This window comes from Cervus canadensis, chromosome 15, assembly GCF_019320065.1.
Source record: "Cervus canadensis isolate Bull #8, Minnesota chromosome 15, ASM1932006v1, whole genome shotgun sequence".
Classification (NCBI taxonomy): Eukaryota; Metazoa; Chordata; class Mammalia; order Artiodactyla; family Cervidae; genus Cervus; species Cervus canadensis.
Genome location: NC_057400.1, coordinates 48,327,690 through 48,349,193, shown reverse-complemented (window position 1 = coordinate 48,349,193; position 21,504 = coordinate 48,327,690). Strand labels below are relative to the sequence as shown.

Here is a 21,504-nt window from a genome sequence, read left to right as displayed (position 1 = left end):
GTGATAAATTATGGAGAAGTGACTAGACAAGGAAAAGGGAGTTTGGGCTTCTGGCGTGGGAGGCAAGTTGTAGGCAGGTAACTAGGAAATGTATGGGAGAAACAAATGGTAGACAAGAAACTGTTTGTGCAGACTCATCTCAACACCATCTCAATGATAAGAGTTGTTCTTCTCTTCCTGGTATGGCAGAGGGGGCACCTTTGCAAATGGAAATTGCCTTTATAAATGGAAATTTCATTTACAAAAGGGAAATTTATGTCCTGCTTTTAGGCAGATTGGGGGAGGAAAGAGATCTCTTCCTGTGTCTATTGTTTCTTAATTGCTTTCAGCTCAAAATAATTCTTATGCCAAAGTGGCATATGTTGGGGTAGCATATTCTGGTCTTCTTCAGGTTTTATGAATAACTAAATCTTATTTAAGTTCTTTGTAAAGCAAATAACTACTGCAATTATCTGTTTATAAAAGGATAATTTTATATATTCAGTTTCCCTAAAGCAGTGATTTCCTCTTCAGAAGACATTTGGCTATGTCTAGAGACCTTTTGGGCTTCACTGAGGGCTCAGAGGGCTCAGAGAAACCTCTTGAGAAACCTGTATGCAGGTCAGGAAGCAACAGTTACAACTGGACATGGAACAACAGACTGGTTCCAAATAGGAAAAGGAGTACGTCAAGGCTGTATATTGTCACCCTGCTTATTTAACTTATATGCAGAGTACATCATGAGAAATGCTGGGCTGGAGGAAGCACAAGGTGGAATCAAGATTGCCGGGAGAAATATCAATAACCTGAGATATGCAGATGACACCACCGTTACGGCAGAGAGTGAAGAGGAACTAAAGAGCTTCTTGATGAAACTGAAAGAGGAGAGTGAAAAAGTTGGCTTAGAGCTTAACATTCAGAAAACTAAGATCATGGCATCTGGTCCCATCACCTCATGGGAAATAGATGGGGAGACAGTGGAAACAGTGTCAGACTTTATTTTTTAGGCTCCAAAATCACTGCAGATGGTAACTGCAGCCATGAAATTAAAAGACGCTTACTCCTTGGAAGGAAAGTTATGACCAACCTAGACAGCATACTAAAAAGCAAAGACATTACTTTGCCAACAAAGGTTCGTCTGGTCAAGGCTATGGTTTTTCCAGTGGTCATGTATGGATGTGAGAGTTGGACTGTGAAGAAAGCTGAGCACCGAAAAATTGATGCTTTTGAACTGTGGTGTTGGGAGAAGACTCTTGAGAGTCCCTTGGACTGCAGGGAGATCCAACCAGTCCATCCTAAAGGATATCAGTCTTGGGTGTTCATTGGAAGGACTGATGCTGAAGCTGAAACTCCAGTTCTTTGGCCACCTCATGCAAAGAGTTGACTTACTGGAAAAGACCCTGATGCTGGGATGGATTGGGGGCAGGAGGAGAAGGGGGTGACAGAGGGTGAGATGGCTGGATGGCATCACCAACTTGATGGGCATGAGTTTGAGTAAACTCCGGGAGCTGGTGATGGACAGGGAGGCCTGGCGTGCTGCGATTCATGGGGTTGCAAAGAGATGGACACGACTGAGCGACTGAACTGAACTGAACTGAACTGAGGGCTCAGAGATAAAAGCATTCACCTGCAACTGTAGGTTTGATCCCTGGGTCGGGACAGGAAGATCCCCTGGAGAAGGAAATGGCAACCTAGACCAGTATTTTTGCCTGGGAAATCCTATGGACAGAGAAGCCTGACGGGCTACAGTCCATGGGGTTGCAAAAGAGTTGGGCACAACTGAGAGAAAGCCTTTTTGATAGTCATGACTTGAGAGTGAGGGTGCTACTGCATCTAGTGAGTTGAGGCCAGAACAGACCTCCACAACATAGAGAATATCTGGCACAAAATATTTAAAGTGCTGAAGTTAAGATACCCTGACATATACTGAGGTAGTTGTAAACACTTAACAAAGTTTAGCTCTTTATTTTTTTCTAATGTTTTACAGTCTCTGACTGAATGTATTCTTTATGTATGAAATGAACCTTGTTTATATTTTAAAGGCTTCCTCCCCTGTCATCTTTTAGTTTAAATTTAGAAATGGGATTTGAGGGAAAATTGCATATCAGTTGAATACTTCTTAAATACACATATCTAAGTTTTAAGTGCCACTTTACTCAGTTGTTTATGGAAACATTAACTTAAAATTCTAATCCAGTGCTTCTCTGTAAGTTAAAAAATATAAATCATACTCTGTTCTTCCTATATAAAAATGATGCCAAAGGCCACTGATAGTAAACATTCTTCTTCAAACTGATTTACTGGTAATAGTGATGGGTCTGCATTGAGTCATCAGATCTCTCAAGTCATCTACCTGGGAGCCATTTGGAAAGTAGTCAGCTCGGTACAGATATCTGGTATGTGACTACAGAACCTTGTTCTTTGTGAGAAACTAAGCGATATGCGTTTGATTCAAATCTGTGCTATTAGTCTTGACAGCATTACATTTTCTTGTTAAGTTCCAAGAACTTTCCTGGCCTTCAGAGTTTCCCGGCCTTCATGGTTTGAAAGTCAAAATAAAAATGCATATGATAAAATGGAATTCATACTCATTTAAGCATTTTTCTTTCCCCTTAAAAACAGTCCTTAAAAGTTCTTCAGGTAGGGAACAGCACTTGAAGAGGTGAACAGTTAGAGCATTCCTGTTCCCTCTTATTCCCCTGCTTAAAACATCAAAAGCTAGAATTTAAGTGTTCATGAAGTTGTCTGTTTCCCGACAGACATTAAAATCAACACACCGTTTTGGAACATCCCTGCATAAAACAATGTACAGCTTTTTTGTTCAGCATGGAGTTCTGTGTGTAGACCAAAGCACCGAAGCCTCTTTACCCCAACTGTGGCATCATGCTGTGAGAGGCTAAGCACACTCATGTTCAGTTTCCATCAATATTTTGATTAGAACTTGTAACATTTCTCCTAATGAATTTCTGGGTTTCATCTGAATTATCTTTTAAAAAGTTTTAAGATTTTTATATGTAAACAGAGGAGACAAAGTATCACGATCTTTCTGAGTTTTCTTTAAAAAAAAAAAAAAAGCTCATTCTTCTTATCCAATAGTCCTCATCATGACAACTACACGCGATAATTTTGGCCCAGTGAGCATTATGACCATTGGGTCACTGCACCGTTTCAGCTTAAGAAAAGGATGGTGCAATCGCGGTCATCTCTACCAGGGGAACACAGAGAACACTCAGTGTTAAATATGACACCTATAATTAGGGAGACCTATGGTTATACCACAGCAGTTTTAAGGATGAGGTAATTTTAGGAGCGTTGAAAAAGCAGCAATTAATTAAGTTTTCAACGCAGCTTGTGCTGCGGTACATTCTTTGACACCCAGTTATGCTCTGAAAAAGAAATGCCTGCTCTCTGTTGACCTATCGGGTTAGCGTGGCTTTGTTATTAAGGGTCTAAAATTTGAGATTTAGAGTTCAAATCTCCTAGACTTTATTCGAACTTCTTAGGCCCTTACATCACCTCCCTGGGATCCAAGCGGCTTGGAACTAATGAAGTCTGTGAACAGCCAGAGACCTGAGGCATCACGTTTCACTAAGAAAAAACCCAGAAGGTCTGCGATTAGATTAGGCAAGGTGGGGGAAAGGGTTATTGGCAGGTAGGGCGCCGGAAAGTTACAACTCGGGTTATTCTTTAACCGGCGCCCTACAAACGGCCGGCGTGTAGGTGGCTCACTCGCTAACTTGTAAATGAAGTTCAGGTTCTCTTTACTTGGGGAGACTTTCTGAACCTGAGAACCTGGCGGCGGTTCAACGACCCCGCCCTCGGGGTCCCCAGGGGACATCTTCCGGAGAGCCCGATTGTCTGGGGCGAAGGCGCAGGGAAAGCGGGGAGTGAGGGGGCGAGGGACGCGGGTCCCGAAAGCCAGCCCAACCCGGCCTCGCTCCCCTCGGGTGGAAACTTCCCGGCAGCGAGTCAGGCAGGAGGGGGCGGCGGGGCGGCGGTTCCCCTCGCGGAGGCAGAGAACTGCGCGCGCGAGAGGCTCGGGGCGCGCGGCGAGCGCGGCGACCGGGCCGCCTCCTCCCCTCCCCGCCTCCGCCGGCGCTGCCTCCTCCCTCCGCCCGGCTCGGCCTCCCTCGCTCCCTCCCCTCGTGGCTGGCTCCGGCGGCGGCGGCGGCGGCGGCGGGGAGGGCGTGCGCCGGCCGAGAGGTGTCGGCGGCGAGGGAAGGGAAGTTTCAAGTGGAAGGTCGTCCCCCTGCCGGCGCGTCCTCCGGCTCTCCTCCGGCAGCATCATGGCGGAGCCGAGCGGCTCGCCCGTGCACGTCCAGCAGCCCCAGCAGGCGGCCCCGGTGACAGCGGCAGCCCCGGCGGCAGCGACAGCAGCGCCGGCCCCGGCGGCTCCCGTGGCCACGGCCCCGGCCGCGCAGTCGGTCGGCTGGCCCATCTGCAGGGACGCGTACGAGCTGCAGGAGGTTATCGGTCAGTGCGGCGGGCGCGGTGGGGCCGGTCCAGGCCGGGCGGGAGGCGCGGCAGGGGACGCGGGATGCTGGGCTTGTCTGCATGCACGCCCTGGAGGCAGAGCGGTCGGCTTCTGGGCCTACCGGCTTCAACAGTTTTTTTTTTTTTTTTCATTCGTTCGGTGAGCGCGGGTGCTGCAGGAGGTGGCGCGGCGGATGTGACTCGCACTGCAGACGAGCCGCATGCTGCAAACTTTTATCTCCCCGATCGCTGGGGCGGCGGAACTGGGGACCCGGCAACGCCGCCGCATCTCCCTCCTCCCGCGTGCCGGGCCCGCAGCCTGTGGTCGGTGGCCGCGCGAGCAGGCAGCCGCGGTCGGGGTGGGGTTGCGGGGGCGCCGCCCTGGTCTTCCAGCGCCCCCGCGCCGCGCCGGGGGGCCGCGTCCTGGGGGACTCTACCGGCGCAGCCGCGCCTCTGCTCTCTAGCTCCACACCCCTGCCTCCCATCAGCAACCTCTCGCCATGGGTAACCGGCCTACGTAGGAGTTCCGGGGGCCCAGGTTCTTTCCTGAGGCCAGGGAGGATGCTGGCCTCGCTCCCTGACAGCCCCAGCTCCACGCCCGCCTTGCAGCCTGGCTTTCCGCGCCGCCCGGCGCGCCCGGGTACCCGCCTCTCGGTGCCCGGGCGCGCCGCCTGCTGCCCAGCCCGGTCGCCCGGAGAAAGAAGGCGCTCTGGCCTCCTGCCGTGTGCTGGGCCGTTGCTTCCCCTCTGGTCCAGGGCCGAACTGCATGAGTTAAAGCCGAGGCTCTCGGTGACCTGCTCCTTGCCTTTCGGTGCCTTCTAGTTGGCTCACAAATATCCCCTTATCTTAGATTTTAAAAAACCTGGCAAAGTCGAATGGCAGGAAGCCGCAGTTACTTTTCCCTGGGCCAAGCACGTGAAGGACCAGATTTGTGTTGACCCTTGTTGGATCATCTCGTCTGAGAGGCTTGTTAAACCCAGTTAGGGCACCCTCCAGATAAAGTGGGCCCTCATTATTGGCGGTGGGATGGGATGCTGCCTTCTCATATCTTGATGTTTAAGTACATGATGAAAAAGGAATTCAGGATATTTATTTTAAACCCCCCCTTCTTTTCGTGAAAAAGAATGCGGCCCTCCCTCCCTTCCTTTATAAAATTAAAACCGGTAATAAGAATTTCATTAGGTGTTTACCCTTTATCACCTGCTACTGCAGGAATGGAGCATAGCATAGACTGAAATAGACAAATGATGGGCAGAACAGTAACCTAGGCTATGAAAGCTCCAAATAACCTTAAATAGGCATCTCAACATAAAATTCTTCGAAAACCCAGGCCTTTTATAACTTTTTGCCAGACTCACGGGGTATGTCTTCCTGTCACTGCATGAATTATGTCTCTTCAAGGGGTTTTTAAAGCCTGTTCAGTGAAAACTCCTTTCACCTGTTAGCTAAGCCCCTTCATCTTCCCAGTCTTACTGTCTGCTTTCAACCTACTTGCCCCCACCCATATTCTGATTGCGCTGATCTCACATTGAGTAGTCAGCTGTCCTGGGATACACCTGGCCTTCCATTCCTTGCTGTCTTTCACAGCCTCTTCTCTTAAGTGCCCATCTTTGTAGTTAATCTCACTCGGCTTGCCATGAATGTTCTTGAAATGCCTTCTGCTTCTTCCAAGGCAAAGTATGGTGGCTTCTTCTACTCCTTTTTTTTACATGGCTTACAGCATGTAATTCCATAGTTTTTATTTGCGCAACAAAATCTAAAGGCCTACTCTTTCCCAAGCATTGTGCTAGGTTTTTGCGTTTAGAAATGAATAAAATGGTCCTTGCCCTCAAGGGCTTCCCACGTTTAAGTAACTGATTCTATAGGATGTGATGAGTGAGTACTGGTAGGGCATAAAGGAGGGACTGACTGCTTGCTCGGAGAAGTAAGGAAGCAGGATATTCCGCAGAAGACATCTGAGCTGAATTTTGAAGTCTGAATAAGTTTGTAAGTTGCTTGATTATTTCCATTGCTGCTTTTCCTTGTCAGCTGTGAACTCCTTTAGGGTCTTACTTATCCCTCTGACTCCGTACATGGAGATGGTCCATAAAAGTTAATTGATGTTAAATTGCCACATGTTTCCATAGGGTCTAGGACCAGTATTTACTTATAATCAATTTCTATGCTTATTTTGTTAATTATCAGGGTCAACATGCAAGTTTGCAGTATGCAAGACAATATGCTTGTCTTTTGAAAGCAGTGTTTTGAGTTGACCAGTTTTATGAACTGAAATGAATAAAATCTTAGTTTAATTAAAGTGATGGGATTGATTGCAGGGCTTCTTTCTGCTTGCAGTAGCAGCATTGTTAATTACGGTTGGTCAATTTCATTTAAAAAAATTTTACCTGAGGAATTTGCCAGCAGAAATACCTGCTTGTTACTTCTATGCTGATTTTTGTACATTCACACTGAAGGAAGGGTTTTCCTACATTTAAAATTATCTCATATTTTTCCAGTTGAAAGAGACGGTCTGTGTGGTGGCCGTGTGGTTGAAAAGTCAAATTGCTGGAGTAGTGTTTTCCAAAGGTTTAATGTTGTAGGGAATTACACACCATTTTCATTTAGCATTTAATGCTAGTTAAGTAATGAGTGAACTTGCGGTTAAGCACTTCTGCTTAAACATTACACGCAGAAGTTTGTAGTTCAAACATGGAGCCAGCTTCAGTGTGGACGTGGGTGGACAGCCTTGGCCTCTTGGGGGCCACAAGGCAGGTGTCATATGATGGGACTCCGGCAGTGTGAACCGTGACCAGCAGGAGGCTCAGATGTGCCTGAGCAGAAGGCCAGGGGAGGCCAGGTGTTTTAACTTTCCAGCGTGGCATGGAGCACTTTTTCTTCTTTTCCTTCTGGCATAGGTTGGGGCCTCAAGATTAGGAGAGAAGAGGTTTACTGAAGTCCAAACAAAGCAGGTTCAGTTGTTTGATTTCTGTTTTAGAAGAATAAACACAGGATTTTGCAAGTCTAAAAATAAACTTTTCTCTTTGTTATTTCGTTCTTGCGTGATAAAAGATCAGTGGAGAATTTCTAATGGTAATCTGGTTCAAAAGGTTATGGGCAGCCTGGAAATGATGCAAAATCTGTTGGAGAGAGCTTTATAGAAAGAGGTTAACCATGTTGTGAACTGATTAAATTTCTTGTTTTAGCCATCAGTATTAGTAAATTTCAAATATTTCTGTCTCCTATACAGAAGTAACTGCTCTTGGAAGGTGTTCTAGCCTGTTTAACACCCTTCAGTCTCATTAGTCTTTGTTCTTCACCACCCCCAACTACCCCCATCTCACTCTCAGATCCTTTCTATGGAAGTATATGGGGCACCCAAAGATATGCCAATTGAGAAATTAGTTTATTTGTTGGTGGTATTAATATTATCACTTCAGTTTGCTAAACAAAGAACAAAAGATGAATCATGAAAATGTTGACTTGGGTATCCTTAATCGATTGAACAACCTCAAGGAACTTTCCTGTCAAAAAGTTGTAGTCAGTGCAATATAAGTTTCTGTATTTGACTCAGATAATTTCAGCAGAGGCTGGTATCTTTGTTGGTTTTCCTGTGAAAAACCCTAACTAGACTTAGGCCTCAGAACATGTTTGATTTCTCATAGTTTTTTTTGCAGTATGAGACTTTCTGTAGTTTTGCACCTTATTTCTAAGCATTGCTTCACTTTCATCCTAGAGAGTCACTTGGGAATCATCCAAAAGGACCACCTACTTCATTTCTGGTCCTTGTCAACAAGAAGAATTTGGTTTCTGGTCTCCTAACTGTAGTTTGACAGAGGGCTTCTCCAGTACTCTGGTTTATTTCTCTCCCAGGGGCTTTGTTTAACTATTCCAGTGCATTTCCCCCAGGTGCAGGTAACAGGCAACTGGCCAGGTCTTTAAGCAGCAGCAGCCAAGAGCACTCCTGCTCTGTGCTCTCGGAGGTTCTGTGGAGCTCTATGGTTTAGGGTTTAGAACTGGTTTTATAGGTGTTCTAAGTGTCATGAGGACAGTGGAGCTACACTGGGTCACGCTTGTTTGCCCGGGACCTCAGAGGCATGGAGCACTGAATGTCCGCATTCTGATCTCCCAGACCTATAAGCCGGGCTGCTTTGCCATTGCTGTCAGTGGGTTAAATTTTTTTTTTTTTTTAAACTAAAAGAGTCTTGAGATGCTTAGCTTCATGCAGGTGTTTTGATTTTCATATCATTTCACTTTTTTTCTTCTTGTAAGCAGAAAAATGTATATAGAACTCTCGTGTTTTTTTTCATTATTGTGATAAAATATATGTAACATGAGATTTACCATTTTCTAAGTGTACAATTCAGCAATGCTAATTACATTGACAGCAGAAATGCTTTTAAACGTGCTGTTCAAACTAGCATGTACGAAAAATCTCTAGGTTAAGAGAAACTTGTGGTAGAATTTCCATAGTATTTGCTTTATTTATGAATTTGATTTATGACCAGTAATGTGAATTTCCTTCCATCTATTGTAGTCTATTGTGTCCCACATTTTTGATGGTGTTGGAGAGTAACTTGAAATGTGGTGGGCTCTCGAGTCGGGCGGCCTGGTCTGTTTCATGGACGGGCACTGGCAGTTGCTGGCTGTGTGATCTTAAGCCAAGTTGCTTAGAGGTGTCTGCACTTGGCATCCTCATTCAGGACCTGGAAATGGTAACAGCAGGGTTTGCGGGGAAAGGGAGACTGTGGAGCTCTTAGAACAGTGCCTGGCTCAGGGTGAGCTTTCCGGGAGCCTGAGCCCGCAACTGTTGTAGGCTGCGCCAGCTGATCAGATCCACGTTACTGGGAGAGAACCCTGCCCAGACTCTGGCCAGACTTGGGAGCATCTTGGAGTTTCTTTGCCCAGGAGAGTTGGCTCTCGAGTCCCCGCCTTCCGGTGGGCGGCTGGCTGGGGAGCCCGAGGGCCCTGCGGGGAGGAAGCTGCAGAGACCTGTGGAATCGGACAGCTCAGGGCTTCGGGTGCCAGATGGCTGTTGAACAAGGGCATCCTGCAGGAAGATGGGTGGAGGAAAGGCCCGGCTCGAAGGGCGTCATGAGCAACCTGCTCTGACTGCACTTTTCCCCACCTCTGGAGGCTGCCGCGCTGGCAGGAAATGCTGCTGACTCAGAGAAATCGTCCCTGTGTGCCCCAGCAAGGCAGAGGGCATTTGTCTGCAGATCAGGTCATCCCTGTGGCTCCCCTGTCTCCTTCCTTGCCTCGCTGCCCTTCCCGCCACTTATAAATACTCTCGAGTCTCCCTCTTAACAGTTTCACAGCAAAGGAGAACAAAACAGGACACTCTCACTACTCCCGCCTCTAGCTCCTGCCTTATCTCTTTCCTTCCCTTCCCAGGGGAGAACCTCGCTTCCACTGCTTACTTATATCTGGCCTCTACCCCTTTGCTAAGAAGCCAAAGTTGGAATCTCCATGATCACCGTGGCCTTCTGTGACTGCAGCCAGTGACTCCGCAGGGCTTCCCTCTCTTCCTCTCTCTGCAGGAGTTGACGCCACCACCTACCTTTTCTCCTACTGCTTCCCTGACTGTCCTTGCTCCAGGATCCACTTCTCCATGGCTCTGAGGCTTCAACCACAGCCTAAAATGCCCAGGGCCTGCCCGGTCTTTGGACTGGTGTGAGAGCTCCCTTTGAAATGTCTTTTTGTAGATACTTCACAGAGCCTCATATAGTGAAACTCACTGTCCCTCCACCTTTGCATCAGTCCTAATCCTGCTCCTTCTACATTCTCCGTCTTGCTGAAGACCCTTGAGGATGAAGCAGAAATGTGCTGCTCATCCCACCCTTTCCTGGCTTCCTCCATCTCCTGCATCTGATTGGTATTCAGCATTTTGGATCCCGCCTTTGAGGCTTCTCTCGTTCTTCCTCTTGGTCATCGTTGGTTCAGTTCAGGCCTCTCTCAGTTCTTACTTGAGTGACTGTAATCTCTTCATAACCCGGTTTCTTGTCTGCAGCCTTGCTTCTAGCTCTAGTAAGCATTGCTACCAAAGTGATACCCAAATTTTTATCAGTTACCACCAGACTTAGACCTTTTTCAAAGTGGCTCTTCCATGATGCTCAGGATGAACTCCGAGCAGGTGTTTAAGGCCTTCTGGAATTGTCTTTTGCCTTCCATTCAGTGCCCCCCACCCTTGTCATTGCAGTTCTCAGGACAGACTCCCAGCCAGGGGGAATGTTTTGCAGCTGCTGAAATGCTTCCTGCTTTCCCAGTCCCTTCTAGGCAAGTTTTCTCTCTGCCTGCAACACCATTCCACCTCTCTTCCATTGTCATATATTTAAAAGGGAGCTCTCTCTCTCCTTAAAGCATTACCTTTATTGAAGTATAAAAGGCACAAGGAAGAATACATGCCGTAAATGTATAGCCTGATGCATGTTCATAAACAGAACCCACCTGGATGCAGGCTCCCCTTTAAAACCTGGAATAAATGGTTTCTCTTCACAGAAACAGTCCTCTGCCCCCAAATCTCCTTCCTCTCTGCCTCCTCTCTTGGCGCTTTCATCCCTGGCGATCCTTATACCCTTGCGACTTATTGCCTCCTTGCCCATCCTGGCACTAGATGTCACTCTTCCTTGAGGACAGGTCGTTGGCCTCCATTCCCCATACCTCCCACTAAAGATTTGGTAAATATTTTCTGGGTGAAAGTCTGAATTTTAGGGATAAACACTCCCTGTGCTCCTACCTTGGAAGAGGAACATTGCCTCACTTCTGAATATTTGCCTCCTTGGATCCTGAAGATTTAATCTTGCCTGTGGTTAATGATGATGCTCATTTCGTTGTGTTTGGGCCAGTCAGCTTAAAGGGCTCTGGAGAAATTAGCTCGTTAATCCTCCCAGATCAAGAGTAAGCACTTTGAATACTTGCACCTGCCTGTGCTGGGCAGGTAGGCAGGCAGAGGCCTGGCTTTCCTGAGGTCATAGTTCTGCGAGGTGGCCTGTCCGGATTAAAGGATCCAGAGAGCAGTAACGGTGCCCCCCGCCTTTTTTTTTTTTTTAAACTCGGGCATTGCAGAGCAGGGTTGGGAAGCCCTGGCACATCTCTCCTCTCAAACTTTCCTGAGTGTACCCGTGACCTCTGGCTGTTTGTGTAGTTATATATAACCCAGCCTTGAAGCTCTGTGGGGCTTCTTGCTGTGTAGAAATCAGGACTGTTGAAGATCAGGGATACAGGTGAAACATGGCAGCAGACTATCAGGATAGGTGGTTTTCAGAGGTTGTCACGAAGTCAGGAATTATATTGTTTAGACAAGGGACTGGGGGATGATAGGATTGGTGTGGTACATGCTGAGACTATAGAAGTAGGTCTTGTAAACCAAAAGCAATCTAATGTGTTATAATTCCTCTGTGGTGTATTCTTGGAAAAATTGTTTTTTCCCCATTGAATGAAAGTCTCCACGTAATCAAGTGAAGTTTTACATTTTCCTCCAGGACAGTTTTGTTTAAATTATCCCCAAACAGCTTCAAGATGGCTGAAGTGATTCAAGTGCTTCAGGTGTTTCTTTTTCCAAATGTGCTATTCATTGTAGTTTAGGCTACTAAAGAAGAATTCAGTATAGTAATTAAAAAGGCATTTTAGATTTGGGTTAACTGGGAAACAGAGAAGTAGCAATCCTTCAGAGAATGGATTGGCAAGCCTGTAGTTCAGAATTGATTTACAGAAACACCTTGGGAATCTGATGTATTTGCTGATGTATTTCACATTTCTTCTCATCTGCTGAACAGTTATTTGGGAATAAACTGTTGGACACTGAGGGAGTAGATGAATTGATCTTTTAAACTAATTGCTTATTTTGATACATGGGAAAACATCTTTTTAAGATAGAACTTAAAACATCATTTTAAGATATTTTGTTTTCAAACTTTTTCCAAGGAAGTGGCATTTAGTGTAAGTCAGAGGCCTAGTCCTGGGGGTGTTCATTCAGTTCTTCCCTTAGGTGAAAATGTGTATTCTGGTGACATTTATGGAGTTCAGGTTTCCAACGTTAAGTCACTAATTTACCAGAAGAACGAGTATGGTAAGTAGAAATTGATGACTTTCTTTCATGTGAATGATAGATCTTCACTGGGGGAGTGTTTGAGAAGCCAGTGACCTGTGATGATTCTGAGACTTCTCACAATGGCTCTATTGATGGTTGAGATCCTGGAAGATTCATGATCTTTTTTGAACAGGTAGCATTAGTTTGTAGTAGGGTTCGTGATAAGGGGCATTCCAGTTATGTTCTTTTCTGCTCTGTTTTGTTTGGGGGTTGAAAAGGATTAAACTTAGGGATTGGTGCCTTTGGTCTGCCTGTGTTGTTATTTTACTTTGAATTATTTGGCCTGTCCTTCCGTCTTCCCTCCCTCACTTCCTCCCTCCCTTCCTCTCCTTTCCTTTCTTCCTTCCTTTGAAACTGTCGGTGTCGCCATCACCTTTCTCAGTTGTGGGCTGACTCAAAAAAGCAGAGGAAGAGAGTGCTCCAGGGAAGAAATGATAGGTTGATTGTTGTTCAGTCGCTCGGCCGTGTCCGACGCTTTGTGACCCCGTGGACTGCCGCACGCCAGGCTTCCCTGTCCTTCACTGTCTCCCGGAGTTTGCTTAGACTCCTGTCCGTTGAGTTGATGATGCCATCCAACCATCTCCTCCTCTGCTAGGTCAGTGCTGGTTTTTTAAGGTCAGTTCCTAAGAATACCGCGTAAGAATACTGGGGGATAATGAAATTTAATTTTGGAGGAAACCGAAGAGAAAGTTCATTCCTGTTCCTTTGTTTCTACAAGTGAAGATTCTCGCAGCCTACCTGAAAGTAACTTGCCTGTGGTCCAGACGTCCTTAGACTCTCAGACCATTTCTTCCTATTCAGTTCAGTGTTTTCTTCCACTTACATCATGTTGATTCCTCATTGGTGGGAAGGAGGAAGTTAGATTATTGACTCAGTGAATTTTACACCTACTGTTTTAATAAAGTAAATATATGATTTATCTGGAAACATATTTACCATATAGATATTATAGTAAAAATCTTATGTATTGCATTAGAGGGGATCAAATGATCTCTATATGTATTTCTTTCTTCACCAGGGCATATTTATTTAACATGTAAATAAAGGTGATATATAAACATAAAATAGTTTCATTTCAACCATCATCTTTTGTCTGGGTTGTTGGAATAGATTATATTTTTAATGCTTGGTTAGAACCTGTTAGTGACGTGGAAAGGTGTGTGTGTGTGTGAGAGAGAGAGAGAGTATGTGTGTGTGTGTGTGTGTATGTTGGCAAATAAGGTTGAGGAGCAGTGAGTAGATGTATTGATCCTTCAGGGCTGATCATTCGCTGGAGCAGAGCTTCTGCACTAAAGCCAGGTCCCTGCTGCCAGGCTGATAACTTTATCACAATCCGAGCAGCAACAGCATTCCCAGCAGTGTCTAGTTTGGAGCTGTCCACTGTGGTAATCGCTAGCCACATGGTGGCTATTTCAATTTGAATAATTAAAATTAAATTTTCTGAGTGGCAAGGGATGAAGAGGCGGAGCACAGAGGATGTTTCGGACAGTGAAACTGCTCCGTGTGATACCATAATGATGGATACGTGTGATTATACATTTGTCCAGACCTATAGCATGTATAGCAAAGAGAGTGAGCCCTAATGTAAACTATGGACTTTGAATGATAAAGATGTATTAATGTCAGTTCATCAGTTGTAGCAAATGTACCACTCTGTCGGGGGATGTTGATAATGGGGGAAGCTGTGTACGTGGAGGAAGGGACAGGGTATACGGGGAAAATTCTGCCTTCCTCTCAATTTTGCTGTGACCCTAAAACTGCTTTAAAAATAAAATCTTTAAAAATTAAATAAAATACAGTTCCTCAGTGACACTCGCCACATTATACTCAATAGCCAACTGTGACTAGTGCAGCTGAGGAACTGTATTTTATTTTTTTCGTTTCAGGTCTATAAAACTTGCACAGTAAAGTGGGCTTCCTAGGTGGCTCAGTGGTAAAGAACCCGTCTGCCAATGCAGGAGACGCAGGTTTGATTCTTGAATCGGGAAGATCCCCTGGAGAAGGAAATGGCAACCCACTCCAGTATTCTTGCCTGGAAAATCCATGGACAGAGGAGCCTGGCGGGCTACAGTCCACGGGGTCTCAGACCGCCAGACATGACTTAGCCACTAAACAAATCCAGTAAAGTACCTTTTGGATCATGCAGATACAGACTTATTTCCATGACCACAAAAAGTTTTATTGGATGGTGCTGGATGGTAATATGTTCAAAAACTGACTAAATATTATTATGTTGGCTGTAAATATTCTGTGGCCACCTCCTGCTAGCACACAAAGCATTGCCATTGGCTTAGAAGTACGAAAAGAGACAGACATTGCTAACCTCATTTAAAATAATTTTTTTTGACTATATGCTCTATTAGAAAGTTAATTGATTCTTATTTCAGAACAAGTTATTCTTTTTTGTATGTGGTGGAGCAGATACCCCCATTGACGTAGGAAGATAGTTTTGAAGTTTTGAGTTTTATCTTACCCACTTAACTCTTTTAGGATGTTCTTGTGATTACTGTAAACACAGAATCCTCCCAAATGAAATCCAGTATTTTTAGAAGAATCAAAATATTACATTTCCTCAAGAAATCTCTTCAGAGCCTTGAGGTTGAATGCGGTAGACAGAATCACTTCAGTTTATCTTCTTTTAGGTAATGAAGTAAGAAAGAACTGAGTAAATAGTTTTTTTTTGGTGAAATAGCAAAGACGTGAAGTTAACTCCACTTATAAAAAATGATAGCTGTATCAATTTTAGTCACTTAAATGGTGAGTCTGAATCATAGTCCTTTTTTTCCCCTTGACTTTAAAACATTTTGGTAGTTGAGTAATTAAAGGATTTAATGGTTTAGTCTAAGTTTTATACCACAAAGCAAATAAAACATCCAATATTGAAGTTAGAACCTTAATAGAAATTCAAACTCAATCACCACCGTTTGGGTAGGACACCTGCTTTATTAGGAGAGGGAATTAATGATTGAGGGGTGAAAAAAGTATCTGTGGAGGGAGATTAACTGGGTTTAATTTGGGGCAGTTCAGGAACCATTTGTGCTTTATCACGTTTAGTGTCCCTAGGGTGACCGGGACAATCACAGAGAATGTTTTACTATGTAATCCTTTTTTATTTCTTTCCTTGTAGATGCCCTTTCCAGTTTCTGGAGTCCTAAATCCAGTGCCTGACCTTCAGCAAGGGTTGTTGTGGAAACATTTTTAATGTGGCACCTTTCCTGGGCATTTGGGTGGCTGAAATAGAAGGAGGGAAGTGTCTCTGTGTATTTTCAAATTTTGATCAGTCGGGCAAATTTAAGAATAGTGATTTTTTGGCACAGATTTTTTTCTTTTTAAGTCAAGATCAGGACTAAGTTGTTTATCTTTACTAAAATAATTGCTCTTCGGTTGTTTAAAAAGTGACAGTCTCTAGGGCGGAGAGATAAGGAACCTCCTAGTTCATCTGTAGCCATCTTCCCAATTGTTTCCATAGAAGCAGCAAGACTTTTTAAAGGCTATAATTTTACATCCTACACTTTAGAGCCCTCTAGAAATAGACAAATAGGCAGCTTTGTAGCTTATATATTTGCTTAAGTAGTCTTTAAAGGCAAAGAGGGTAACTGCCATGCAGTCACTGGGATAGGGAGAAGTTGCAGTCAGGTGCTTGTTTGGCTTCACTTACAGGTGACGGTCCATTTAGGTTGTTGTATTAAGAGTGACATTGTTGGGAGTTCTCTGGTAGCCTAGTGGTTGAGACTCTGTGTTTTCACTGCTATGGCCCAGGTTCAACCTCTGATTGGGAAGATCCTGTACAATGTGTGGCTTGGCAAAAAAAAAAAAAAAAAAAGTTGACATTGTTTTCAGCTGTATGTAGCTGTTTAAAAATGAAATATTCTCTTGGAGCTATTATACTTGAAAGAAAAGGAGTGACAAAAATGTGAAAAGGTGATATTTATGAGATCTGACCAACTTGAAAATTAATTGTATCAGAACTGATATACACAAAAAGTATTGTTTCCTTCAAGGGGACATAGTGGGATGGGGTCCACTTTTTCTTTATAGCCATCTTTTATTTTAAATTCAAAAATTACCCATTTCCATCAGGCCTCATGTGAAGAAAGAAGACTGATTTTCTGATGTGACATTAATTTGCTCCTAAGGTCTTTCCCAGGCTGTTTTTTAGCAGTTGCAGCTTGATCAGAGTCGTTATCTAACCTCACAAAATGACCCTAGCCTTCACAGTGCTTTTAGTTGTTTAAAGGCAGTTTTGTTTACTATTATTTTTTAATAGATTCTGCACCACTACTTCATAGAAATAATGAGATTATCCAGGACTGTGGTTTGCCATTACAATGAGCTGTTTGTCTAGAGGCAGGAGTAGCAATAGCAAAAGCTAAGGGCCTGAGAGGATGCGTCATGGAGTGGGGAGGGGGGGGTGGGTAGTGAGGTTCCAAAACCAGATCTGTAAAGCCAGAGGCAAGATGGCATCATTGGAAGGCAAAGACTAGCACAAGGCAGCAAAAGACCTCAGACCCAGGCAGGAGTGGATGAAATGGAGAATAAGAACTCAGGGGACTATTCAAGTTCACAGGGGTTCAGCAAGGGGCCAAGGCAAGTGGGGACAATGTAACTTTTCCCAGAAAGTTTCAGTGGGTGTATCTTGCTGGGCCGGGCACCCCATTTGAAGCTCTGCCTTCAAGGGGGTGTCTGACCATCAGAAAGGCTCAGTTCTCCAGGTGTGGATTCTCCCAGTCTCTGCACCAGCTGTGTATCACTGTGTAACAAACCATCCCAAAACATAATGGCTTAAAATAATGACCTTTTTATTTGCTTACAATTCCATGGATTGGCCACTGGGGCTCCACTGGGCAGTTCCACTGGTCTCACCTAGGGATATGGTCCGTGGCCAGCTGGTCTGGGGCTCCCTATTTTAAGATGGTCTCACTGTGTGTGTTGGGGTTGGTGCCAGTGGGTGGCTGGCCCTCTCTTTCCGTTGAGTCCTTCTCAAGGAAGTCCACCTGGAGTGGAGCTGCAGGGGCTCTGGAGGCCTCGGCTTAGTGGTCACGAAGCGTCACGGGGCCTCTTTCGGGTGGTCAGAGCACGTCACAGGGCTAGCTCAGACTCAGGCCAGAGGGAGGTTGCTTTTCCTGCTTACTGGGAAGGATGGTTAAATCACATGGCAAGAGGAACATGTGTACGGAGATGGGAGGAATTCTTATTGCCATCTTTGTAAATTCTCTACCGCAACAGCTTTATTCAGGTCGAGGGTGATGAATGCAGTGTTTGTCAATCATTGAACATTTGTTTTTTACTTGTGATTGGGGAGCTATTACCTGACTACCTTCCCCCTGGTGGTTATAGTGTGGTTGACTACAGGTTTCATAAGCGAATGTGTGATGTGAACTATCCATCAAAATCATTTTGGCAGGAAGAGTGGCTTTAGAATGTATAACTTGCTAAGAAATCTAAACATATCTATTCTAATGTAACATTTGAAGGGCGGAGGGTTAAGTACGTGTATGTGTGTGTGTGCGTGCGCGCGTGTGCGTGCAATGCTGATCCTTTTTTAGCCTTCAGGTGTTTTATTCCAGACTGACCTTCTTACAATTCAACAGCACCACATTAAAAATATAGATTGTTTGCATGCATGTGTAATTATTTCTCCTGCCACGTTGAAGTCAGTGAAGTAGGTCTGTCACAGCTCTAAAAATAACGTTTTCTCTGTATCACTCAGTTTAAAGGTAGATTGTTGCCTAGACAATCAGGAAAGTTTCTTTACTTTGAAGTCAATCCAGTGATATTGTACTCCCTGTTTTATAAATCAGTTTTCAAAAAAGAATTGCCAGCTTATTAGGATAAAAATATTGGAAACCTATTAATAGTTATCAACAGAATTTGCCCACTTTCTTTAGTTTATCATATACTAATAGCAGAAATCATAGAAGGATGGGAGGTATGCATGTATACCATTTATTAAATTTAAAAGTCTTTCTGGTAAAATCCCTTGTCATAAGATATTATATGCTTTTAGATGTGGAAAGAGGGCTGGGTGTTATCTTTTTAAGTATTTAAATGTTAAGTGGCTTGCTGTTCATTCCAAAGGGGAGACAGATCTGTACATGGATAAGATATGTGGAACTGTGGTTGGCTAACACCCATCTCTCATTAGAAAAAGATGTTACCTAGCCCTCTGAGTTACAAAACAACAACAAACCTCCAATCTTATTTATTTTAAAGTTCCCAAACATCATGTAAGTACTAATAGATGGTCATTATAGAAAGTTTGGATAATACAAGTAGGTGAAAAGGGGGAAGAAAATCACCAATTACATGATGGCCCAGGAGTAGATGCTGTTTGAATTTTGCCATAGGAGTGTAAGTTTAAATGGAACAGGACTGTAGATGAAAAGCATAAATTGATGTTTTTGGAAATTGATACATTTTCATATTCCCAGTACTTTCACATTTAGTTTGTTTGGAGAAAGAAAAATAAACTAGTCTTAGATTGATACCTGCTTGGCAAAAGTGATTTGTTTCTTGAGAATTTGGTACATACTGAGGGTCAAACATGAGACTTTGGGTGGCTCAAAGGTGGTAAAGAATCAGCCTGCCAATGCAGGAGATGTGGGTTTGATTCCTGGAGAAGGAAGTGGCAGCCCGCTCCGGTATTCTTGCCTGGGAAATTCTATGGACAGAGGAGCCTGGTGGGCAGAAGTGCATGCGGTCACAATGAGTTGGACATGACAGAGCACACACGCACACAGGAGAGTCAAACATACTTTATGATTGGACAGAAAACATGTGCATTTTTTCACTTATGTATTCTTGGAATGCATTTACAGTCTAATCTTAATGTCTGTGTTACAGTTTATTTCTTAGAAGTATCTGTTCTGCTTTGTCTTTTGTCCTCTGGGTGTTATGGATCACCTTATTCTGGTATCTGGTACTTGTCTGATGGAAAGTGAAAACATTTTACAGAAAGTTCTGGGACAGAGGGAAGTTAAGAGTAAGTAACTTTCCTGTTATTTGTGGGTGTGTTTGAGCACAGTAATGATTTTGAGATTTCACATTGACCTTTCATATCAAACCTTGAACTGGCAGCGAGAATTTTCTAGATTGGTTAAATATCTCTTTGTAGAACTAGCTTTTTGATTTCAGGGATATATGGGAGAAATGAATCTCTAGGAATTTAATTTAATGATCTGAATGTTGAATGTTTTGGTCTTTTAAGTTTGGATTTCATAGCATTTTGATCAAAAGGATGAAATCCCCATTGGCACGACTAGTGTTTGTTTAAAAAGTTTTAAAATTACAAAATAAAATAAATACTTAGGTGTCAAGCTGGTGAAAAATAACAGCCCTCAAATTTTCATTTCCTAGCCATAGCCTGTATGGTCAGTGAGATGTGTATCCTTCTACATTGTTTTCATGTGTATAATTTTTCTCAAATGTAAATATTATACATGAAATGTGGTAACTGTGCATCATATTCTACAACTTACAGACTTTACTTCTACAAATAATATATATTACATGTATATTTTATTTCCATATATTTTTATATGTATTTATAGTAAAATATTATAAATATTCACAGCTTTCATTCTAGGTCAGTTCTTACAGATCCACTTCACTTTAAAACATGCCAATTTATTTCTGTTTGGGGTCCATTTCTATTATGTGGATGTACTTTACTTAACCAGTCCTTTAGCAATTAACTCATTGATTGACTCTAGGGGTCCGTATTTCTGTAGATGGAGATCCAGAAGTGGGACTGCAGGGACTTGTGGCATTGTATTTGTACTTCTGATAGATACCATGAAAATGTTCTCCACTTGTTATGTTAATTAATTGCCCTCTTAGTTGCTTCCATTTCTGGTCTTCAAGATAGAAGAATGTTAGACCCTGATAGCATCTTGCCTTATTTCCTACTTGACTGAGACCTATAGTATCTAAGACCTGGAGGAGAAAATGGTGGATGGAGGGGTGGGGTGTGATGGGTTGAAAAGAGGAAAATTATCTCCCAAGTTTAAGAAATCAAAGTTGCATCACTTTATGAACTAAAAAAGTGAGATGTTGTGAAGTGCATTACTATTGACAAATTTATGGAAAGAATTTCAGAATTGGTAAAAAGTCTGGGCTATACAGTGTAACTAAATTGACTAATATACCTTTTTGGGGACTCACTAAAATTACCCCCAACATTACAGGGCATTCTTTATAAAAGTAGGTCTGGGACTGGGGAGATAGGAGTTTCATCCATCATCCCAGGTTTTGCCCAGGAAAAACTGAGCCTGTAGGTCTTTGGGGATTGCAGTCAAGCGTGTTCTCATGAACCCTGGAAGTGGACAGGACCTTAGCAGCAGGAGTTTTGGGGTCCCCACTTCCAGATCCTCTAACCTCGGTGTGACGTGGCCTGCCAATAAGCGTCTGCTTTCGCTTGTGTTTACCTGCTCCTCTGGGAATATGCCTGCCAGTGCTAGAGATGTGGGTTTAATCCCTGGATTGGGAAGATCCCCTGGGGAAGGAAATGCAACCCACTACAGTATTCTTGCCTGCACAAGAATCCCATGGACAGAAGCCAAGGTGGGCTACAGTCCCCAGGGTCACAAAGAGTGAGACGTGACTTACCAACTAAAACAACAACCTGCTCCTCTCTTCTGCTGAGTCAGGATTTTGGCTCATTCATAACTCTTATGGCCCTTTCAGCTTCTCTTTTCCTCTTTAGCTATAGCTTTGACTACTAACTGCTGGATTCTTTGCTTCTCAAATTTTAATCCCAAAGGTTGAGAATCCAACTTTTACCTAGTGGCTGCATAGGATATCTCCCAGCCTATAAACTGGTGCCTTAAACTTAGGCGCCCTCCTTAGATAGGGGTGTAGCATCCCAAGCTCCCTCCTAGGAAGAAAACTTGGATGTGGCTGGAACCAATGTAACATTACTCCTAGGTAAGTAACCAGTCTAGAATGTAATCCGGAGTAATGCACTTTTTTGCTGTTGTTAAATAATA

At 43.9% G+C, this 21,504-nt stretch overlaps 1 protein-coding gene across 1 annotated transcript in view; it reads left to right on the top strand.

The window, feature by feature from the left end:
- Positions 1-4,044: 4,044 nt before the first annotated feature.
- STK39 (serine/threonine kinase 39) overlaps positions 4,045-21,504 on the top strand; it is a 316,674-nt gene continuing 299,214 nt past the window's right edge. The window contains exon 1 of the mRNA XM_043488356.1: positions 4,045-4,452. Coding sequence (XP_043344291.1) covers positions 4,266-4,452 — 187 coding nt within the window. The 5' untranslated portion in view covers positions 4,045-4,265. The remainder of the gene's footprint in view (positions 4,453-21,504) is intronic.